Source organism: Vidua macroura, chromosome 3, assembly GCF_024509145.1.
Source record: "Vidua macroura isolate BioBank_ID:100142 chromosome 3, ASM2450914v1, whole genome shotgun sequence".
NCBI classification, from domain to species: domain Eukaryota; kingdom Metazoa; phylum Chordata; class Aves; order Passeriformes; family Viduidae; genus Vidua; species Vidua macroura.
Window position 1 is genome coordinate 86027850 of NC_071573.1, and position 19883 is coordinate 86047732.

The following is a 19883-nucleotide window of genomic DNA, read 5'->3' on the forward strand; positions in this document are numbered from 1 at the left end:
TTTCACAAGTTGTATAGGGGATCAGAACACGACAGACATTGGAATAAGAGTATCCTATGCAAACCACATCCAATGCTGTTTTAGACATTGTGCTTGAAACAGCCTGCTTGCTTTGGCAAACAATGCCCACGAGAATATTTTCCTTGCCATATTGTATATTGTATACAGGAAGTGAATGACAGCTAAATCCTAGCAATTATGACAATTACATCTTTATCTTAAAGGGTGACCATAGGAGTATGCAATCTGCAAGGTAGTCATAAAGCCACCACCATCTACATTAATAATAATAATGATAACTGAAGATGAAATAGGATGTGACCTGCAGCAAGAAAAATGTGAGTGACATAGGGAAAGTTTCCATGGGAACAATATAAAAAATTCTAAAATATCTCTGTGTTCAGTGAGAAAAAATTTGATCAGACATAAGATTGTCTCACAGCAGAGTGCCTTTCACAGCTAATGGGCTCACTGAATAGTTGCTGCCCAAACCCTGTTAACATCACTGCTTATGTTTAACCTACATGTCTGCCCTCTCTGTGTTCCCTCCAGCAGCTCTTACAGCATCTGCTGTGCAAGCAGCAGGCAGAACACACACAGACCAAGCAGGCACATGAAAGAATCCATTAGTTATTCAGGGAGCTTTCATATCTGGTGTAAATCAGCTATTTTGAAATAAATGTTCCTGGGCAAGATCCTAGTCATGTCTACACCTCTGAAAATCGAGATATTTCCATTGATTTCTATGGACATCATGGGGACTAACTTGGGAAGAGAATAGAAGAGAGCAGTAGTGAAACGTCTAGTTGCATGCTTTGAAATGTATAAATCTGTTAAATATTGTAAACGTGCTTGGTTTTGCCAAACACTGGTATTTCTTCATTGAAAAACTGCAGCAGAAACAGTGCAAAGAATCTGAACACCCATTTTCCTGGCTGGACTTCAAGTGCTTTATGTTGTCTTCCTTTCATACTTGTTGACTTTTAAATTCTGCATGGATTTTTATTTCTTGATTTTCTGTCTTTGTATGTTTTCCAGGCTGTTCACCTGGGTCTCCTCTTCCATCCCCCAGTTATTCTTTCAATCTTTCTTAGCATCCCTCTGAGCTTAATTTTTGTTCCCATTGTTTTATAGGCAGCTCATGGACATTAGTGCACAATTACATTAGTGTAGATGCTCTTCTAAGACAGTGACCTTAGAATGTATAGAGGGGTAGTTTCCATCACAGTCTGGGTACCACACAAACTTCTTAGACTTGAGGTTTCACACAAAGTGAAAATACCTTTTTTCCAAGGCTCTGTTCACTAACATGAATCACATCCTTGGAATCATTTAAATTTTCCCTCTCTTTTACTCTGCTCATATTTGTGCTCTGACAAAAGTTTAGGTTTTTCTCTAGGAAAAAAAAAAAAAAGTTGCTCTTAAACCTGCCTTCTCCTGATCTCTCTACTCTTGTGATTTTGCAGTTTCAATCTCCTAATCTTTTTGATACCAGAAATTACCCCACTCATCACCATCCATCTCAGATCCTGAAGCTGTGTGTTTTGCTTCCAGAACACTAGCCCTTTTTAGAGTTACTTCCCACAACTACTTATTGAACTACGTGTTGCCTTAAATCTCCTCATTTTCCAGGCTTTAAATAGCAAAAAGACTGCATACTCTCGTGATGTATTAATTATTAAATCAGTTGGCATAGCTGCAGCCAAAGTCACTTCCAGACAAGCTATTCCCTGTGGATAGAATATCTTCCTTTGCAGGTTAAAATTGTTTTGTGGGGTTTGGCACTAAGGTTTTTTTTCAGGGAGATCTGGTGACTCTGGATGTATCACCTAAAAATCTGAGGCCTCTAGTGAGGGCCATATTTTATCATCATCTAATTGTTTGGCTTGAAAGGGACCTTAAAGGTCACCAAGTTCCAACCCCCTGCCATGGGCAAGGACACCTTCCACTAGCCCAGGCTGCTCAAAGCCCCATCCATCACCTTGCTGCACCCTTCTCTTCTTCAGGCTCAACAACCCCAGCTATCTCAGTTTGTCTTCAAAGGCAAGTGCTCCAGCCCTCTGAGCAGCCTTCAGGGTCCTGCTCTGGACTTTTCACATCCTGCACACAGGTGCACACTCCTCTTATGCTGGGGCCACAGAGTGGATGCAGCACTGCAGGTGAGGTCGCACCAGAGCGAAGAAGAGGGGAAGAACCAATTCCCTCAGCCTGGGAGTTATTTCTCTTCTGATCCCAGCCTGGCTTCCCTCACCCCTGCCCTGCTCAGGACTGCATGTCAGACCCTTGGGGCCATCAGGCCCTTCCCCAGTGATGCCACAGCAGTGCCAGGCCTATCCTGGGGGACCTCCAGGGAGCTGTCAGTCCTTGCTACTCCAGGCAGACTCCTGGAGTATTCAAGGCCCTATTCTCTAAATAGTATCAAGTATCTACCCTCTGCAGTGTCTCAACCCTGGTTGCAAAGCAGAAAAATGTGGATGATGCTAGTCAATTCATGAAAGAATGGATGATGCTACTCAGTTCATTATTTTCTTTAGCTTTTTTACTAGTTTATGATAGCTGGTTGAATAAGATTTTAGGCATTGGGAAATTCTGGAGACTCTTGCACAACTAATGAGTCCCATCAAGCCCCTTTCAGTGTGTTTCCTTTTTTTCTATACTGGTTTGAAACATTTGTGCAAAATGTAGCATAAGATAACTCTCCCAGGAAATTCCTAGGGCGAATGCTAAGATTATGTAACAACTGAAATGCCCAGTAAGTTTTTTTTAAAAAGAATTAGCAAGATTAGACTAGACAAGAGATTTAACTGCGTGCATACCCAAAATTCTAATTTTACAGCTCTCCTCCTCCAAAAGGATCCAGGCTGTGGAATAATTCAGCGAGTATAAAGAGAGATAGATATACCTTAATGCCTGTTGGGAACCAACAGGAATATGCCTAAAATCCTCACCTAGAGTTCAAGTATCTGACTCAAGACCTGGGGAATTTTTCTCCCTACCTTTGGCATCCAGAACATAGAGTCCACCCTGGACTTCACACCTCATCTTGGGAAGAATGACCAGGTTCCAGCCTTTTCAAATCAACAATCAGTGTGGTTACAGGTGATGTTACCACCACACCTATTTTGTAAGCAATAGCCCACAAGTCTGCCCAGATGTCCAGCACATATGGGATCAAGCTTCAATTTCTTCTTCCATCTGTAGGGAGTCCCTGAAGTCCAGCTATTCCATGTGTGCTCCCAGCTACACCACATGCAGAGAGTGATGCAAGATTGGTCAGGGCAGAAGGCAAGCATACAATAAAGGAGCATGACTTAAACATGAGAATTTGGAACTAAACACCAAAGGAATGGATCTTGTTCCATTGGTGAGGCTGGGAATAGTCATCAGTCCACAGCTCTTTATCCAGCTATCCCAGCTCAGTCCATAATCACTCTCCTTCCTGGCTGTTGCACTTGCATTTATTTTTTGGAGTTTTTCACTTGTGATAGGGCTATTATTGTGTTGCAAAGCAAATGAAAACTCTTCAAAATCCACAGCACTAAGCCAATAAGTGATGTCAGCTTATAGAAAATATAGGCTCACAATGGCAAAGTCAACTAAATATCTTTTTTGTAATTAAAAGGTGGACAATCATTGACATGTTTTTATTATTTCTTCCAAATATGCAGAGAGAATGAAAGGTAATCTACATTAGATGTATAATAGTTGTCACAAGAATGTAAAGTTTATTAATATTTGACAGAATGAATTGTTCTGATATTTTTGCAGAAAAACTGTCTTTAAGCAAGGTGTAGGTAAAATCAGAGTACTTGAAAGCAAAAATTTTAAAAATTATTTGTCTTGAACAGCTCAGCAATATAACTAAAGATAGAAACTGACTTTTTGTGTCTTAACAACCTAAATACTCATAATGATGAAAAGGCCAATAATTAATTCATCTATGCATATATCCATCTGGAATTATCAATATCAAGCAGTACTAATATGTGGCTAGAACTAATTTAATTTATAATGAATGAACAGCATAGTTAGAGAATCTGAGCATTGGTGATTGTAAAACTCCATCTGTTGGACAGATAAGTCAGTTCACCAATCAGGTAGGTTATTTGTGCCCTCTTCACACTGGAAAAAAATTCTCAGTTTAGATAATTTCCTTGCAATGAAGCTCTGCTTTTCTGGGACTCACTTATGCCAGTTCTGACGAAAGCCCATTTATCTGGTATAATTGTATATATATATATATATATATATATATATATATATATATATATATATACACACACTAAAACTTTTCCAGTATAAAAATGTCACAAGAAATCCCACACCCTGTCATTATTATGCCAGGAAAGGCTTTTCCAATATAGAACCTGAACTCGTCCTAAAAAAAGTTTTCCACAGGCAGCATTAAATGAGATTACGGAGGAGGCTTAAAGACACAGATAACTTGAAAATAGGAAATTTCCTGAAAAAACCTATTGAAATTTCACAGAACCAGAGGACACTGTGTGTCAAATTTGATCTGCATTACCTTGAAAATTGTGTTCAGTGCCCTGGAGTATTATTCTCAATTACATCAAAGCATCTGCAGTACTCTGGGAAATGTCCTAGAGCTACAGGAGACAGCCTGACTGACAGTGAATGCAGAAAAGGTTCTCTCCCATATTTATATGCTGACTGTGTTCAGCAGTTTTGCTGGTACTTTTCTGCTCCAGAACAGCTAAGTAGTTCAGCTGGAATGCTGGAAATAAAGATATTTATGAAGTATCCACATAGACAGTAATTGAATGGTGGAACAAGTTGTCCATCCTTGGAGATAACAAAATTTGTCAGGTCTTCAGCACCTGAGATTAGCCCTCTTCTGGACAGGAGATGGACTGGAGGAACTCCAGAAACCCCTGTAAAGCTGAACTAGTGTATGAGTCTCTGTCACACCTTTGGCAAACTCACTATACCCCAACACAAGCAAGATGTTTGTGCTCTTCTACCTTAATTATTTTAAGATTTGGCTCAAGAGAACTCAGGCCTAAAATGATCCTTCAAATTGCTAACACAAATCTGTACAAGTCTTAACAATTCAAACATAACCCTCTGTCTTAAATACTGAGTGTAGTACCAAATAGAGTGCTGCTCATATGTACCTGTGTTTTCCAGATGGATTCACAATGGTTTGAGAGATGTTGTGCTCCCTTAAAGTCATCTGATTATCCTCAAAACTGTTAATTCCAGGCAAGCAGCTAATTGTTCAACCTTTCCTACCACCTGGTTTTATTCTTAGCCTGGAAAGACCTTGGTTAGAAGAGACAAGGTAGTTCATTTTCCATGCCCAATTAGTTCTTTATTTTCTTATAAAGCTTCCAGAAGGGAGGGTGATTTTGCAGTGGGGTTTTTGTCTGCCAAGGATTGGCCTGGGATCATTAATTCATTTCACATGAACTAGCAGACAGGCAACACTAATAACTTTTATTTGGTTCTGAGTGCTGACCTAGAAGAGGCAGAAGTCCTCTCCCATGGCTAATCCTCTGGGTCACTGCCTCCCTCCTTGAACATGCATCTTCCCTTTCAACTATTTAAAATGTGCTGTAAATCTTAGCAGTAAGTGGCTGCAGCATGCAATACAGTCTGCATAACCCAGGCAGGATCTCAAGTTTTATGAAGAAATGTGTTTGATGATTCAGAACATTGTAGTGAGGTTTTTTTTTGTTGTTGGGTTTTTTTTTTTGTTTTTTTTTGTTTTTTTTTTTTTTTTTTTGTTTTGTTTTTTTTTTTTTTGTTTGTGCATGGTTCCTGTGGATGGAGATGAGAATCCTGTACACAGGAGACATTCCTACTTGGTTTTTGTGGGAAGGCACCTGATTCTTGATTTGTAAGCCATAATAGCAGCTAGATTTGAATGCTCATCTTCCTAATACCTTTGCTGGAAGGCTTTTCTTAGACTTTAGATACTTAGTTTAGGAAGCCATAAGAACAAAGTACCGTCTCAACTGCAAGCAAAGGTAAGAAATCTTGAAGTACTTAACATGAAGTTTTACTGTTAAAAATATTTACTCCAACCTTACATACAGAAATTTAAGCAAAAGACACCCAGAAAGTATAGCATCTTTGGATAGTAAGACTTACCAGGTTTGTTGTACATGGAGCCCACTGGTGGCAAGAAAAATCAGAATTAAAAAAAGGTAGTAAAACAGCTGTCTTGGGCAATCCAGCTATAGGACAAAATAAGTTCTGTGACATTTGCAGGAGTGAGTGACTAATTTACACATGACAACAGGAAATATCTAATCATATATGAGATGCAGTTCAGGGAATTGCATCAGTAACATGGGAGACAGGGAAGTTTATACTCCTACATAATCAACATGGATTTCTTTATAGGCACGCCACCTTCCTCCTTCAGTGAGTTGCAGTAAAAGATTTGCTGATCTTTTTTAAAGTCAACCATTAAAACATGAATCAAAACAAAGAGATGGTAAACACTATTCTGCTCAGCATCTGTCTTTTTTTGTTTTGTTTCTTAAGAAAAGTTTCTCATGTAGTTTTCCAGAACAAATAGCTTCCAGATATCACTGTAAAATGTTTTTTTTTTTTTTCTCAGTTCATGTGGTCTTGCGTGTCTCTTAAACATTGCTCTTAAATTGAGAACTTGATTCCTCACACTCTTGCAGCAGAAATAGCTACTTACAACTACACAAACTAGATGGAAAATAACTATCAAATCACTTGTTTGTGGTAGTGAAAGTCCTTCTCACATTTATTCTCAAGGGCAAGAGAGGGAGGAATGAGGCCCAGAAACTGAGTGCTAACAAACACAGGTTCCAAGGTGTTTTTAAGATGTAGAAGTGGAAATTCTGCTTGAACAAGCAGTGCAGTCACTCCAAGAAGTTCTGGAGTCTCTGCCCTTAAGGATACTCTGGTCCCAGCCTGCTAAGCAGAGCAGAGCAACCTGCTCTGGCTCTGAAATACCATTCTGCACTGAGAGGAGTCTGGACTAGGTGGTATCCCTGGATCATTCCAGGGAACAAATTCTTCTATGCTTCTACATTTTTGGGTTCTTTTCTAACATCCAGTCTGTGAGGTGATCTTTGAGAATCCTCTCTGGATACAAGGACAAAACCTCCATCCCAGTATCTTGCACTCTGAAAATATTAGGTAACATAAGTAAAATATTCTCTTCCTTCTCAGACCATGCTTGACTTTTTTAAAAGAGTACTACTATGTCTAAGTCCTCTGAAATGTGTTCTGGCATTACAAGGGCAGTCTTTCCCTTTTGAACTTTCAGTATTCCAAATTGTTTAAATATTAAAAGAGAAGAACAGCTGTATCATGTCAGATCAAAGGTCCATCTGGTCCAGTATAATTTCTCTGGTCAAGGTAATAGTGGATGCCTAGACAAGCAAGTAAATGTAGCATAAATACATTGGAACACTTCTCCCATGTGTTTTCCCAGCCAGTATCTCTTTTTGATCCCATAAAATTTTAGCATTTTCAATGGTGAATACTAAACATGGCAGAAAAGAATCCCACCTCTCACCTACGAGTGCTGTTCATTGCTTGTTTTAAAACTTCTGGCTTCCATCTCTCTTTGGTAAACTTAGTCCTTGTTCTGCAAGAGAGTGACAACTGTCCTTTACTCACTTTCCCATAGTTTTTAGACTTCATTAGATCTCATTTTTTTAGGCTTGAAGAATCCTCATCCATTTAATTGTTTTCCCTACTGAAACCAGTTCAAACCTTTGATCATCCCTGCTGACCATGGTTTGTAGCACAGCCGTTTGATGGTTTCTGCTTTGTTCACTATTTTCCCCTTAATTTCTCCTAATATACAGTGTGCTTTTTGCCCACTACTGAGCACTAAGGTATGCTTTCATAGCTCTGCCTATCACAGCTGACACATAACTTTCTAGAACAGTAGAAGCCACCATAAATTTGACTACTTGTTCACTGACTATTATTTCTTTTTTTATTTATATGGAATTTCACCTACTATTTTGTGAAAAGCTTACTAGGTATTTTGAGAACTTCCAACAATTTATACCATCAGCCTTCACTGAATCACAGAATTACAGAACTGCAGAACCACAGAACTACAGAATCACAGAACTGTTAGGGTTGGAAGGGATCTCTGGAGATCATCTTGTCCAACACCCCTGCCAAGGCAGGGTCACCTGGAGCAGGTGACACAGGAACACATCCAAATAGGTTTTGAATGTCTCCAGAGGGGGACACTCCACAACCTTTCTGGGCAGTCTATTCAGTGCTGTGCCACCCTCAATGTAAATAACTTCTTCCTCATGTTGAGGTGGATCTTCTTGTGTTTTGGTTTATGGCCATTGTTTCTCCTCCTGTAACTGGGCATCATCGGAAAGAGTCTGGCACCAGCTTCTTGGCACCTGCATTTGAGCTGTATAAATGTATCGATGAAATCCCCTCTCGCCCTTCTTGTCTCCAGACTAAACAGGTCCAGCTCTGGCAATCTCTTCTCATAAGAAAGATACTCCAGATTCCCTATTGCCTTTATGGCCCTCCAGTGGATCTTTTCCAATAGCTCCTTGTTTTTCTTGAACAGTGGAGACTGGAATTGAGCACAGTACTCCAGCTATGGCCTCACTAGGGCAGAGCAGAGGGGGATGATCACCTCCCTGGACCTATTGGCCACACTCCTCCTGATGCACCCCAGGATACCTGGCCCACCTGGACACAAGGACACACTGTCAGATCAATTTTTATTGCTTGGGTAAATTTCAAATTTGCATTTTTATTGCTCAGGTAACTTCCTTTATCTGCAGATGTTACCTCCCCATTATACACCTGCCTTCCAGATCACATTTATGAATATTTTGAATGGCACAGGCTTTTGTACAAGTCTCTGTGGGACTTCACTAATAAGCTTCCCTCTGCTTTGAAAATTATCATGAGATTTGCCCTTTGATTTCTTCTTTGTGGTTTTCATTTTGGCAGCACACTGTTCCCGTTGTGGCATAATGTTAGGTTCACTGGGAGAAAACAAAAGGAGTAATGTTAAAAAAATTTTGTGGTTCTTAGTTTTTTCTCAATGAATTCCTGTCCAGAACATTTTTTGCAACTCAGTAGCTCTGCTGAGGTCAATAACCAGGTGTAATTGGAAAAGCAAAATCAGTGCAATGAAATTGCAGACCTTAATTATATAGATTTAAATACTTACAAGCTTCTAATATTTTACTTCAAGTATTAATTTTTGTGTTATTGTTATATATTTATGTCCTTTATATTTCTCGTAAGAGAGAAAACAGCAATTTTTAAAATTTGATACAGAACATGTCTTGAATATGAAAATATATATTCTAAATTTCATCAATTCAATACAAAGGTCTGTGTGTGCCAGTTTTCTGTGGTCTTAATACCACACTTTGTTGAATCACAGCTTTCATTTCAAAATGAACAAAGCACCCTACTGTCCCCATCCCAGGTAGTTCTTAAATAAGCATGAAATGATATAATGATGCCCTGATCTGTAAAAATAATGAAATTACTCTGGAAAAATCTGAGGACTTTACCATTTTAGGAAAAAATCTTACAGAATCCTCATGGTCATCAACAGTGTGGAATAGCTTTTTTTTCCCCTTATGCCACAAAAATCAGAATTCGTGCCATAGAATTTGCTATTTTATGTAACCAAGTAGCCATATATGCATATATCTTTTCTTTCCCACCCTGTCAGGATCTCTTGTTCTCTGCTGTCTGGATGGGGGGAACCTGTCCTATCCTTGGGTCCAGGCAGCTGGAGCTTGACTGGTCTGAGGACAGGAGGCAGGATGTTGAGTCTGGCCAGGGAAGGCAGGCAGAGAGGTAGGGAGAAAGCCTGGTTTCTATCCCAAGTAACCATATACTAATTTTATTTTTATGAGTATTTTTACCTATGAACCCATGTTGTGATGCTCATGTGCTGGTGCAAGACAGGGAGAACCTGATCCCATTTCAGATGTTTTCTTACTGGTATTATGATCTCTTTCAAAGGGTATTTGATGACAATAAAAGAAATCATGCTTGCTGCAGTATTTAGTGATAAATATCAACAGAACTAAGTACCATCATGTCAACAATTACAAAAATTTCACTTAATGTAATTCTGGCTAGAAAATAATCTTAAAATATTTAGAGGTATTATAAGAAAGAACAATATAGGATAATATTATCAAGACTCATTAAATTCTGACTGAAAATACTTCCAAATTTGGGGTGTTTTTTTTATTTTGTTTTGTTTTTAGTTACATTAAATTTGGATCCAGATGTTGGCAATAGTCTTTGCTATTATAAATGAGAAATTTTTTCCTACATTTTATAATTAACAAATTAATAAATAACAGCAGAGCTCATTTCTGATCTTCAGTTTTTGAGAATGGGTGTGATCAGTAGATAGACACAGATGTATGTTAAGTGAGGTCAGAGTCATAATCTGCTGAAATACGACAGTGTTCATGGCAATATTAGCATAGTTACACTTGAAATCTGCTTAACTTTTCTCTTTCTCTGCTGTTCCACTAGAAAATAAATTCTCCTGTATTTAGGATAATCTGAAACACTGACTGTAACATTTGGGGATAATTGCTATCTGACACCCTTGGACACAACATACAAATCTTCTGACCTAGAAAGAAATAAAAATAGGAATGATGCCATAATATAGACTTTCATCCAGAGGTAATGGGAACTGCAAGCTTCATTCACAGAAAGAATTATCATGGCAAGGGGACATAGAGCTAAGGTGGAAGTTTGTCTTCATATAGAGACCATCTCTATTTGTGCTCCATGAACACTCCTGAGGGATTTGTTGAATTTTGTAGACTATATTGGACAGCCTAGGTGTTCACAAATTGACTGCAGTGCCATTACAGTGAGATTCACCTGTAAAGAGAATTGTGCTGAGGAGATGAGAATCTGGCCCCAAGAATCCCCAGGTTTCTTTGAGTGACCTCTACTAGAAAGAAGCTGTTTGGTCTTTATGCAAAATGGCATCTGACAGCTTGGAAAGAAAAGCTGTTTTTCTTACCATGCCAAAATTCATAAAATTTTTGACAGAAAAGTACATTTTTATGATGAAGGTAAGAATTTATTGGATAATAGATTATTTGTTAAATTCCAATGATGTGTTGGAACCTGACAAGGATTATAGTTTTGCTGTCAATTCAATTACCCTATACTTGAGGAAGCTGGTTTAATTATTTGTTGCTGGTTTAATTAAAAGGCGCTTAAGTCAGTGCAAGTTTTGCCCCTGATGTCAATGAGATCAGACCCAGGTCCAAGTTACCTTAACTCTTAGCATGATTAAAAATGAGTAAGTGTTTCAGAAATGCCATCACCCACAGCCAGACAGTTAATCTGGGGCTGAGAGAGTCAAACACAATGTAACAACAAACTCATGTTAGGGGTGTGCTATGTGCTTATCCTGGGGTCTGGTAGACTCTAGGGACAGCAGTGACCCTTACACTATAGGTAAGGATAAAGAAGGTTGAAATGTATAAAGTGGATTTTTGTTATTGTAAACTGCACAGAGAATGTGGCTGTAAGAGGCTGAAGTCACATGAAAAGGCCAAAGGCACAATTTAGAGAAGACCATGTGGGAGAGAAGTGTCTGTCTCCAGGAAACAGGAGAGATATGCAATCAATAAGAAGTAATGTCTCCTCTCCTCTCCTCTCCTCTCCTCTCCTCTCCTCTCCTCTCCTCTCCTCTCCTCTCCTCTCCTCTCCTCTCCTCTCCTCTCCTCTCCTCTCCTCTCCTCTCCTCTCCTCTCCTCTCCTCTCCTCTCCTCTCCTCTCCTCTCCTCTCCTCTCCTCTCCTCTCCTCTCCTCTCCTCTCCTCTCCTCTCCTCTCCTCTCCTCTCCTCTCCTCTCCTCTCCTCTCCTCTCCTCTCCTCTCCTCTCCTCTCCTCTCCTCTCCTCTCCTCTCCTCTCCACCTGTGTGTGGAAGAGCCATGTAGGGCTGGGGGCATGAATCACTGGTCCTTTATGGAATCACTCACACAGGCAGAGGCCCCACTTTAACAGCACAAACTGGACTTTAGTTCCTCCAGTTCCAAAGCTTGGTTTGGAGTCCCCAGTACCTGCGTATATGTCACAGATACTTTCAGGGGAAGAACAAACTTGTCAAGGTCCTTCTAAAAGTCCTGCTCAAAAGTATAAGCCAGTGACATTGAGCTCCTTCAATCCCAGCCAGAAAATAAACATCAGGAAAGGATTTTTCATTTAATTTAGTCATCCTAAAATGCTATAAATCCAAGCTTGAACTGAGAAACCTCCTTCTCTGCCACGTGGTCTTCTCTAAATTGCGCCTTTAGTCTTTTTTTTTTTTTGGTTTTTGCTGGATTGCACCTTCTGAAAGTCCAACTGCAGCCACCTTGCTGCAAACCTTTTCATCACAGAGAGCAACCTTTATATCTGCAAGAGAAGCTGGGTCCACCCATTTGCTATTTCTCTCCAGCCACATTCTCAGAGGCAGCCATGTGAATACCTTTTCTCCAACTCAAGCTACACAGAAGAACAGGAGTATGGAATGGATATGGAATCAGATATTTGAGGAGTGGAATGTGAAGTCAGGTGTGTAAGCCCACCTCCACATGCTAGCGAGGTGATGACATTCCTACATAGCTTATTTTCAGGAGTTAGTATTTGAACAAAGTAAATACAGTTTAATTAATCCACGTTCAAAAGATGAGCAGTTAGTGTTTAGATGATGAATCCCTGAGCAAGTGGCTAAACAGCAATCACTATGTACTGAAGGTTTTCTGAAAAAAACTATACTGGCCCAATCCATAAGAAGAGAAAAATATGAAGTGGCGTGGAGCGACATCAAAATAGTCAGATCAGCTAAACATGACTGTTAGTTGGATGGGGACTGTCTCTGTGACAGCAAGAACTGTAAGATACATACTCCATCGATCCCAGTTTACATTTTCTTGAAATGGGAATAATATTGGCTAGATCAGGGGGCTATTAAATCTGCTACCACTAGTTAGTCAGTTAATATTTTTCTGGCTCTTTCAAGGTGATGTGATTATTATCAGCAGAACATCTAATCAGGAATTTAATCAAATATTGTGAGTTTTCCTTCAAGATGAAGACATCAAAATGCACACAGGGCAACCAGAGACTATTAGTCTTTTAAAGAATTTTTCTTTTGCCCACAAACAGAATAGTAAATGTATTTTCCCAGCTTTAGTTATATACTATCTCTCATGATTTATTTCAGTAAAAATGTCTTTTGGAGATCCTGTATTGGGAAAATACTCCAGATATAAAAGAAGTTCCACTCTTGAGAATTGCTGCAATGAAATGCAAGCAAAATTAGATTATAGATTGCCCAGAAACAGAATATATGTTCTCTGAATTTCTCTGAACAAGATTCCCCCTCTAGGAGAGGATGATGGGGGTGTGAATTACCCCAGACACAATGGGTGGCAGATATCTGCACATCATGTACCAAAAAATATTGCTAACTTACTGTAAGGTGCTACTAATTTTTCTTCCTTAATACTGCCTCAAATAAATTGGCAATACTAAGCAGTTTCAAAGGCAAAGGAAATGCCACAGCTTATAGACAGCTAAAGAGATGGTTTGGCACCTGACTCTTTCACAAAGCTTCTGATATTCTTTTTAAGTCCTGAGTGCTCTCTGTAGTTCCTTCACATGCCATGTTCCCCTTTGTTATAGCTTCAAGTGACATCCATGTTCTGCTCTTCCTCCAGCTCCTTATGGACTCCTTTCAGGCCCTATGGGTACCATTGGATGCCACAATGGAAATATCTGCATGAGGAAGTAAGGCACTCGGGTGTGTGGTGATTTGGGCAAGCTTCTTGTGAGATCAAACTGATATTTTACCTTTTTTTGGTTTTGAATTGACAGAGGTTTCATGTGACAATCCTGGTACTGATATGTAATGTTCCCAATCATGCTGGACCACAAGGGTCCCTGGGTGTATCTTTCTCTTAAAAGGTGAAAAAACTTCACTGCCTTAAGCATCAAAATTAGACATTCATGGCAAACTGTTCATGCGTGTGATCAAGCCCACCCTTTCTAACAATGGATTTAAAACTGTAAACCACATTAACATTGAAATTACCAATACTGGGAATGTGATTTACAGCAAATTGGGATGGAGGGGATAGTTCATTATCCAGTTATATCTCCAGACACTTATCAGACAGCAGAGATTATTGCATTTCCTACACTCCACACTTTGAAAGATCTGGAAATTTAGGGTGTTATTAACCAGAATATCAATAGTCTAGAGAAGATGAAACCTTTCAAATGTGATGTATAAGAACAACCTAGCATACTTTTCCATACATACATGAATTTTGACTGTGGTTCCTATGAGGACCTTCTGGCTTTTTATTATCTTTTCCTTGATCTTTGCATGCATACAGATTTTAGTTTCTCTCTCTCTTTTTGTATCTGGGTGAACAAATATGAGTAAATATCTTTGTGTGTCCAAGCTTATGTAATAGTTTCTTTGGAAAGGGAGTGTTTTATCAATGACAACAGAACAGGAGTCTGCTTAATAATGCCTATGTATGCCTTGGAGGTTAGAGTCTAAGCAATGAAAACCCTTTTACATAACCTGTTTTATTCAGAAAAACTGGCCTCACCAGACAGGCTTCTCCTGAGGTCACCTGATGAGTAAATCAGAGAGAAATGGAAATATTTATTTTTTATAGGACAGGGATTCACTTCTTCTCAGAGCTTTTAGTCTTAAGACCATATCAGGGCCACCAGCTTCCTCCCACCTCCTGGTACATATAATTCATTCCTCTGCCTGGCTGAACAGCAGATCCCACCATTCAGAGACTGGCTTTGCTGAACTCACATTTTCTGCATCTCCCTGCCCTCGTGCTGGTGAAAGAAGCAGATTTTATTTTGTGCTCTTGGCTTCTTTATATTCAGCTGGCTCCACAGGTCCGCCCTCAGAGCCCACCCTGACACACATGTCTGTCCAGCCTCCACCTCCTTCCCTTGGAAAGATTAAAACCAGCCCAGCAGCCTGCACCTCCCTCTCTGCAGGGTCCTGGTGGGGCAGGAGCTGCTGTCTGCACCCACTGCTGCACTCCTCTGTCGGACTAATGAGAGGGAAGCAGGCAGTGTGACGATATACCCTGCGTATTCACATGAGAGAAGTGAAGAAATCCAGCAGTGAAGATGAAAAGCCACTGGTAAGAGAACAAGTGGGATTTAGAGACATCTGTAAATAAGAGATTAGAACCGTGAAAGCTGTTCTTGCCAGCATTATATGAGTGGACTACAATAGAAGGAGCTTTATTGACAGGTTTTATTATAAGGCAAAAATAAAACATCATGTAAAGAAATTATCTTGCCAAAGAAACTGTCTTGTCAAATCTGTTAGCAGATCCTTAGGTGGTATTTTATATGTTTAATATGCATGGCTTGGAGGAGAAATTTAATAACATAACCTGTCAGAAACTACAGATTCATACTGGAATTTTCTTTCTGTTTACAGGAAAATTACAACTTTCTTTTACCTGTGTAGTTTTCTGTGGTCTTTCATCTCAGCCACTATCCAGCACCAATCGAGTAAGGAGACAGATTTTATCTACATTTTATCTTTGTGTAATTTTGAATGTCAAAAGAATTATTCTGTGTTTATTCAAAACTAAAATCCTCTGTAACTAGCCATCACACAAAGTGAGAGCTGTCTATGTGCATTTATATATGTATGGATGGATAGAAGGACATAAATGAAAAACAGGAAAAAAACAAGAGTTGTGTGTGTTGCTTTAAATTTGCTATTAAATGTATTTATTTTTAAGGTAAGGATTAAAATCTGGATGTAGAAGGTAAATACAGGACACAAACCTTCTCTGTCTTTCAGTGCTTTTAGTTAGATATTCTTCTGCTACATGTGGCAATAAACTGGTTCTACTTTATTTGCTGGGCATAAAATGTAAATGGCTGGATGTCAGCCATGTGTCTCATCAAAGAATATAGAATGAGGTCTTTTCTAAGGTGTAACGTGTCAACCTGAATGTTCTCTTTAAACCTATGTTGTCAGAAGGAAACCCACATTTAGGGTTGAGCCTTTGCAGCACACAAGAGGCTCTCTGTAGGTTAGAAATGCTTCTCCTTCCAACTTCCACTCTTCATTCTTCCCTACCTGCACTCTGCTAACTTTTTCCAGATTGACTTGGTACATGGCTCTTAAACTCTTCAAATAAATGCTTCTTTTTCCTTCCTTCTTCCTTAATTATGGGTATCTTGTAGGTCTTATGGTCATGACAAGGTTTTTTTGACAAATAATATTCTGAAAAATTGGATTTTTAGATATAGTTTCCTCTAACAAATTTCTTCTACATTCTCATTTGGGTAAACAAAAAAGGACTGTAAGGTCTTCTTGCCACCACTTTGCATTACATGAATGTTCATTTTCTGATCAAATCTGGCGCAGAGGAAAGTGGGAAAGCTTGGAATACCAGAGAGGATGGAAAACATGCCAACTGATTCACAACAACTTCTTTAGTTGGCATGAGGTTTGTTTAAGTTTCCTTGGGAGTAGGGAGACTGTTGATTTAGGTAACTGGCCTTTTTTTTTTTTTTAAGTTTGCTTGAACCACAAAAAGTTACAACCCAAAACCTCCTTACACAGCAGTCCTTCTTAAACTATTACTATTTCTCAACAGCTCTGCAAGAGAAGAATTATTATAACACTCTAATTTAAAGGCTTGAAAAAAAATCAGATAGCATATCAAGTTACTGCTTTTAATTTGGACCTCTCTAGAAAAAGATGATTATTTTCTTATATCTCTTACTTTACTTTACTTTACTTTACTTTACTTTACTTTACTTTACTTTACTGAGTACAGTTTAAATTATTATGTACCTCTAATTAATATTGTTATTTATAGCTCTTTTTAATTCATAATAATCTGACAGCTGCTTCAGTTGATTCTATAAGGTGATCAGCGGCAGTGTGCAGGCACATGATTAGTAAATTCACCTTTTTTTGTAGGACTACCAGCTATTCTGGGTGCCAGTCACAGAATTGATATCTGCCCAACAATCAGGATTGGCCAAGATGACCTACCAGGCAAGTAGCACCCTGACTTTTTCACAAAAAAGCCGCTGTTCAAAAAATATATCAGGTTATATTCAGCTCTGTGACACCACAATTCTCAAATTAAAATGAAAGTTACATTATGGATATGTATATTTTTTTCCTTGCAGGCTTTGACCTGATTTCTCAGTTTCAAATAGAAAAAGCTGCTTCCCAAGGAATTATTGAGAGAGTAGTGGGATCCACTTCTCTACAAGTAGCTTATAAATTGGGACCCAATGTAGACTTCAGGATACCAACCAGGTAATGCCTTCTGTGTTTGACTTTAAAATAGAGATATTTTGCAATCTTATTTTTTAAGTGGTAGATCTCCCACCAGCTAGATCACATAATTTAAAAAGACATTGAGTGCCTCAAGATTTGCTGATGCTAAGGGATTCACCTCAAGAAAGTAATGTCAGAAGTTGCTGATGATTTGAAATAGGGAGGCAAAGAAAATGTAACAGGAGAAGAGGGAAAAAAGTTTTCTTAAAATATTGACACAAAGGGCTCTTTCAGAGCATGTGAGGATCACAGAGATGAAGTAGGATAACAACTCACTGATTCTGAGCTAAGGTTTTTTTTCATTGTGTGTTTGTTTTAGGTAACAGGTACATGAATGCTCCTGGCTGATTTATGGTCAATTAATCTATAAAAGTTGAAATTTATTATTTAGCATGTTACAGTGAATAGAAGTCAGGATTTAGGGATCTAATTGTGTTTGTGCTTTACAGGCCAGACTTATTGCTGGTGAAGGAATAGAGACAGTACCACAGGGTAGAGTTGTCTTTGCCAAATTTAGTCTGGAAGTCTGCAAGTCTGGATTCTGTTCCAGCACCTTATGTTATTAAGAATGCCTCAACTTAGCAATTAAGTGACAAGACCATTAACTGGACAACTGTTTCAGCTAGGAATAATTGGATTGTGAAGTGTTTCTGTTTTACTCCACCTATCACTAACAACTTTTCTTGCTGCAATCCTCTGTGGCTCCTACCTTCATAGCCACCAGATTAAGCTACTTTAGAGCTTAAGTGTTTGGTTACATTGGGCTCACACCTACTTTCAGTCCCAGACACAAATCAGGACTGCGAGTGTATGAATGTGAATCCGAACGCAGCAAATGGGATCATCACTTCACTAAGAATTGGAGGTTCTCAGATAAAAGCAGCAATATTTTCACTTTTAAGAGAGTTTGGAGTTATTGCTATAGATGGTTCTAGTGAAATATGTGCTTGATATACACAAGTTACCCCTGAACAAAGCTACGTTGACTGCCTTACCACAGCATCTGAGCTGACTCCTGCCATTGGGGTTGCTGGCTCAGGAAATGGATCGAAGGTTCGAGCCCCGACCCTGCTGCAGTGCCTCAGTGTCCTGCTCCTCTGCCACTGACCCTGACCCTGCTGCAGTGCCTCAGTGTCCTGCTCCTCTGCCACTGACCCTGACCCTGCTGCAGTGCCTCAGTGTCCTGCTCCTCTGCCACTGACCCTGACCCTGCACCCCGTGCAGTGCCTCTGTCACGGAGTCCGAGCTGGCTGCTCTGCTCCAGAGCTGTTTTACAGCCTGGCCCTCTCAGTGGGAGGGAAGAGGAGGGAAGGGGAGAGAAGGAAAGGGCAGGGCAGGGCAGGGCAGGGCAGGGCAGGGCAGGGCAGGGCAGGGCAGGGCAGAGTGCCCGGCCCGCCCCGGCTCCCGGAGCTGTCCCTGCCCGCGGTGCTGAAGCGGCGCCCGCCGCGGGCCGCGCTCACACCCAGGGGTTCACCCTCCGGCCTGTGCGCTCCTGCTGCATCCAGGGGTGGGGGAGGAAAAAATACAGTGAATTTGGGAAAAATGGCCAGCGTGGCTTTCCCGAGATGCGTGGCTGATATAGCCCAAGTGCCACAGGAGCACTGGGGAGGGACCCTCATCAAACACGTTGGCAGCAGGGAAATAATTTTTTAGGCTAACACATGATGATTATACTAGGGCAGAGGAGCCCATTTTAGTGTGGCTATATGGTATGGGAATGAGTGCTCAATTGGATGAGCAGGGCTCAGCATTCAGTCTCTGATGCAGCAATAGCTTGTGCTTTGAAAAACTCACAGAGCTTCCTTAAAATGCTACTGAGTTGTAGCTTGGTCTTTTTGCTTGCCCAGAAGTATATCCCAAAATGAACAGAAATGATTGCACACAAGTCATAAATTCCCATTGGCCAGTGCTTCTTCTAGAGTAAAATCTGCTGAAGGATCAATACACTATTCTCCATGTAATGGTGTGGTGTAATAATGGTGTAATAACTGTGGAACTGCCATGACATAAAGATGTTCTCACTGGACATGGTGAACCCATCATTTTTCAATTTAATCTGTGTACATGTTGTAGGCATCCACCAGTTAGTAAGTACAAAATTAATCCTGTTTATTTGGATAATAATTGTATTTATTTTTAATGGAAATCTTAAAAATAATATTGGCACAAAGAAATATGTTCATGACACTTTTTTTTTTAATGTGGCAAAAGGGCTAATTATCTTTGTGCATTGGATGAAATCTTAAACCTTTGACTTCATGAATGCAACTGTCATAACACACACACACAAAACCCCAAACAAAATAGGGAGGAATTTTATAAAGCTTTAGCAGTAAACTTGAAATATCCAGAGAATTTCAAAGGCCTTTCTGGCTTTTCTGTGAAGCAGTGCTCCTCAAACGCATGTGCTTGAAGGTGTGGGTTTTCTTCGTGTGCTTTTCCTTTCACATTGTGAGTAAACTATTCCACCCAGATATTGATGATGATGCTGAAATAGAAAAGCCAAAATGCAGCTAGGAAGCTA

General features: G+C 39.7%; 1 protein-coding gene across 1 annotated transcript in view; it reads left to right on the plus strand.

Moving 5' to 3' along the window:
* The first annotated feature begins 15071 nt into the window (after positions 1-15071).
* Positions 15072-19883, plus strand: part of COL9A1 (collagen type IX alpha 1 chain) — a 61383-nt gene continuing 56571 nt past the window's right edge. The window contains exons 1-4 of the mRNA XM_053973218.1: positions 15072-15179; positions 15485-15558; positions 16991-17068; positions 17206-17338. Of these exons, the coding sequence (XP_053829193.1) occupies positions 15166-15179; positions 15485-15558; positions 16991-17068; positions 17206-17338 (299 nt within the window). The 5' untranslated portion in view covers positions 15072-15165. The remainder of the gene's footprint in view (positions 15180-15484; positions 15559-16990; positions 17069-17205; positions 17339-19883) is intronic.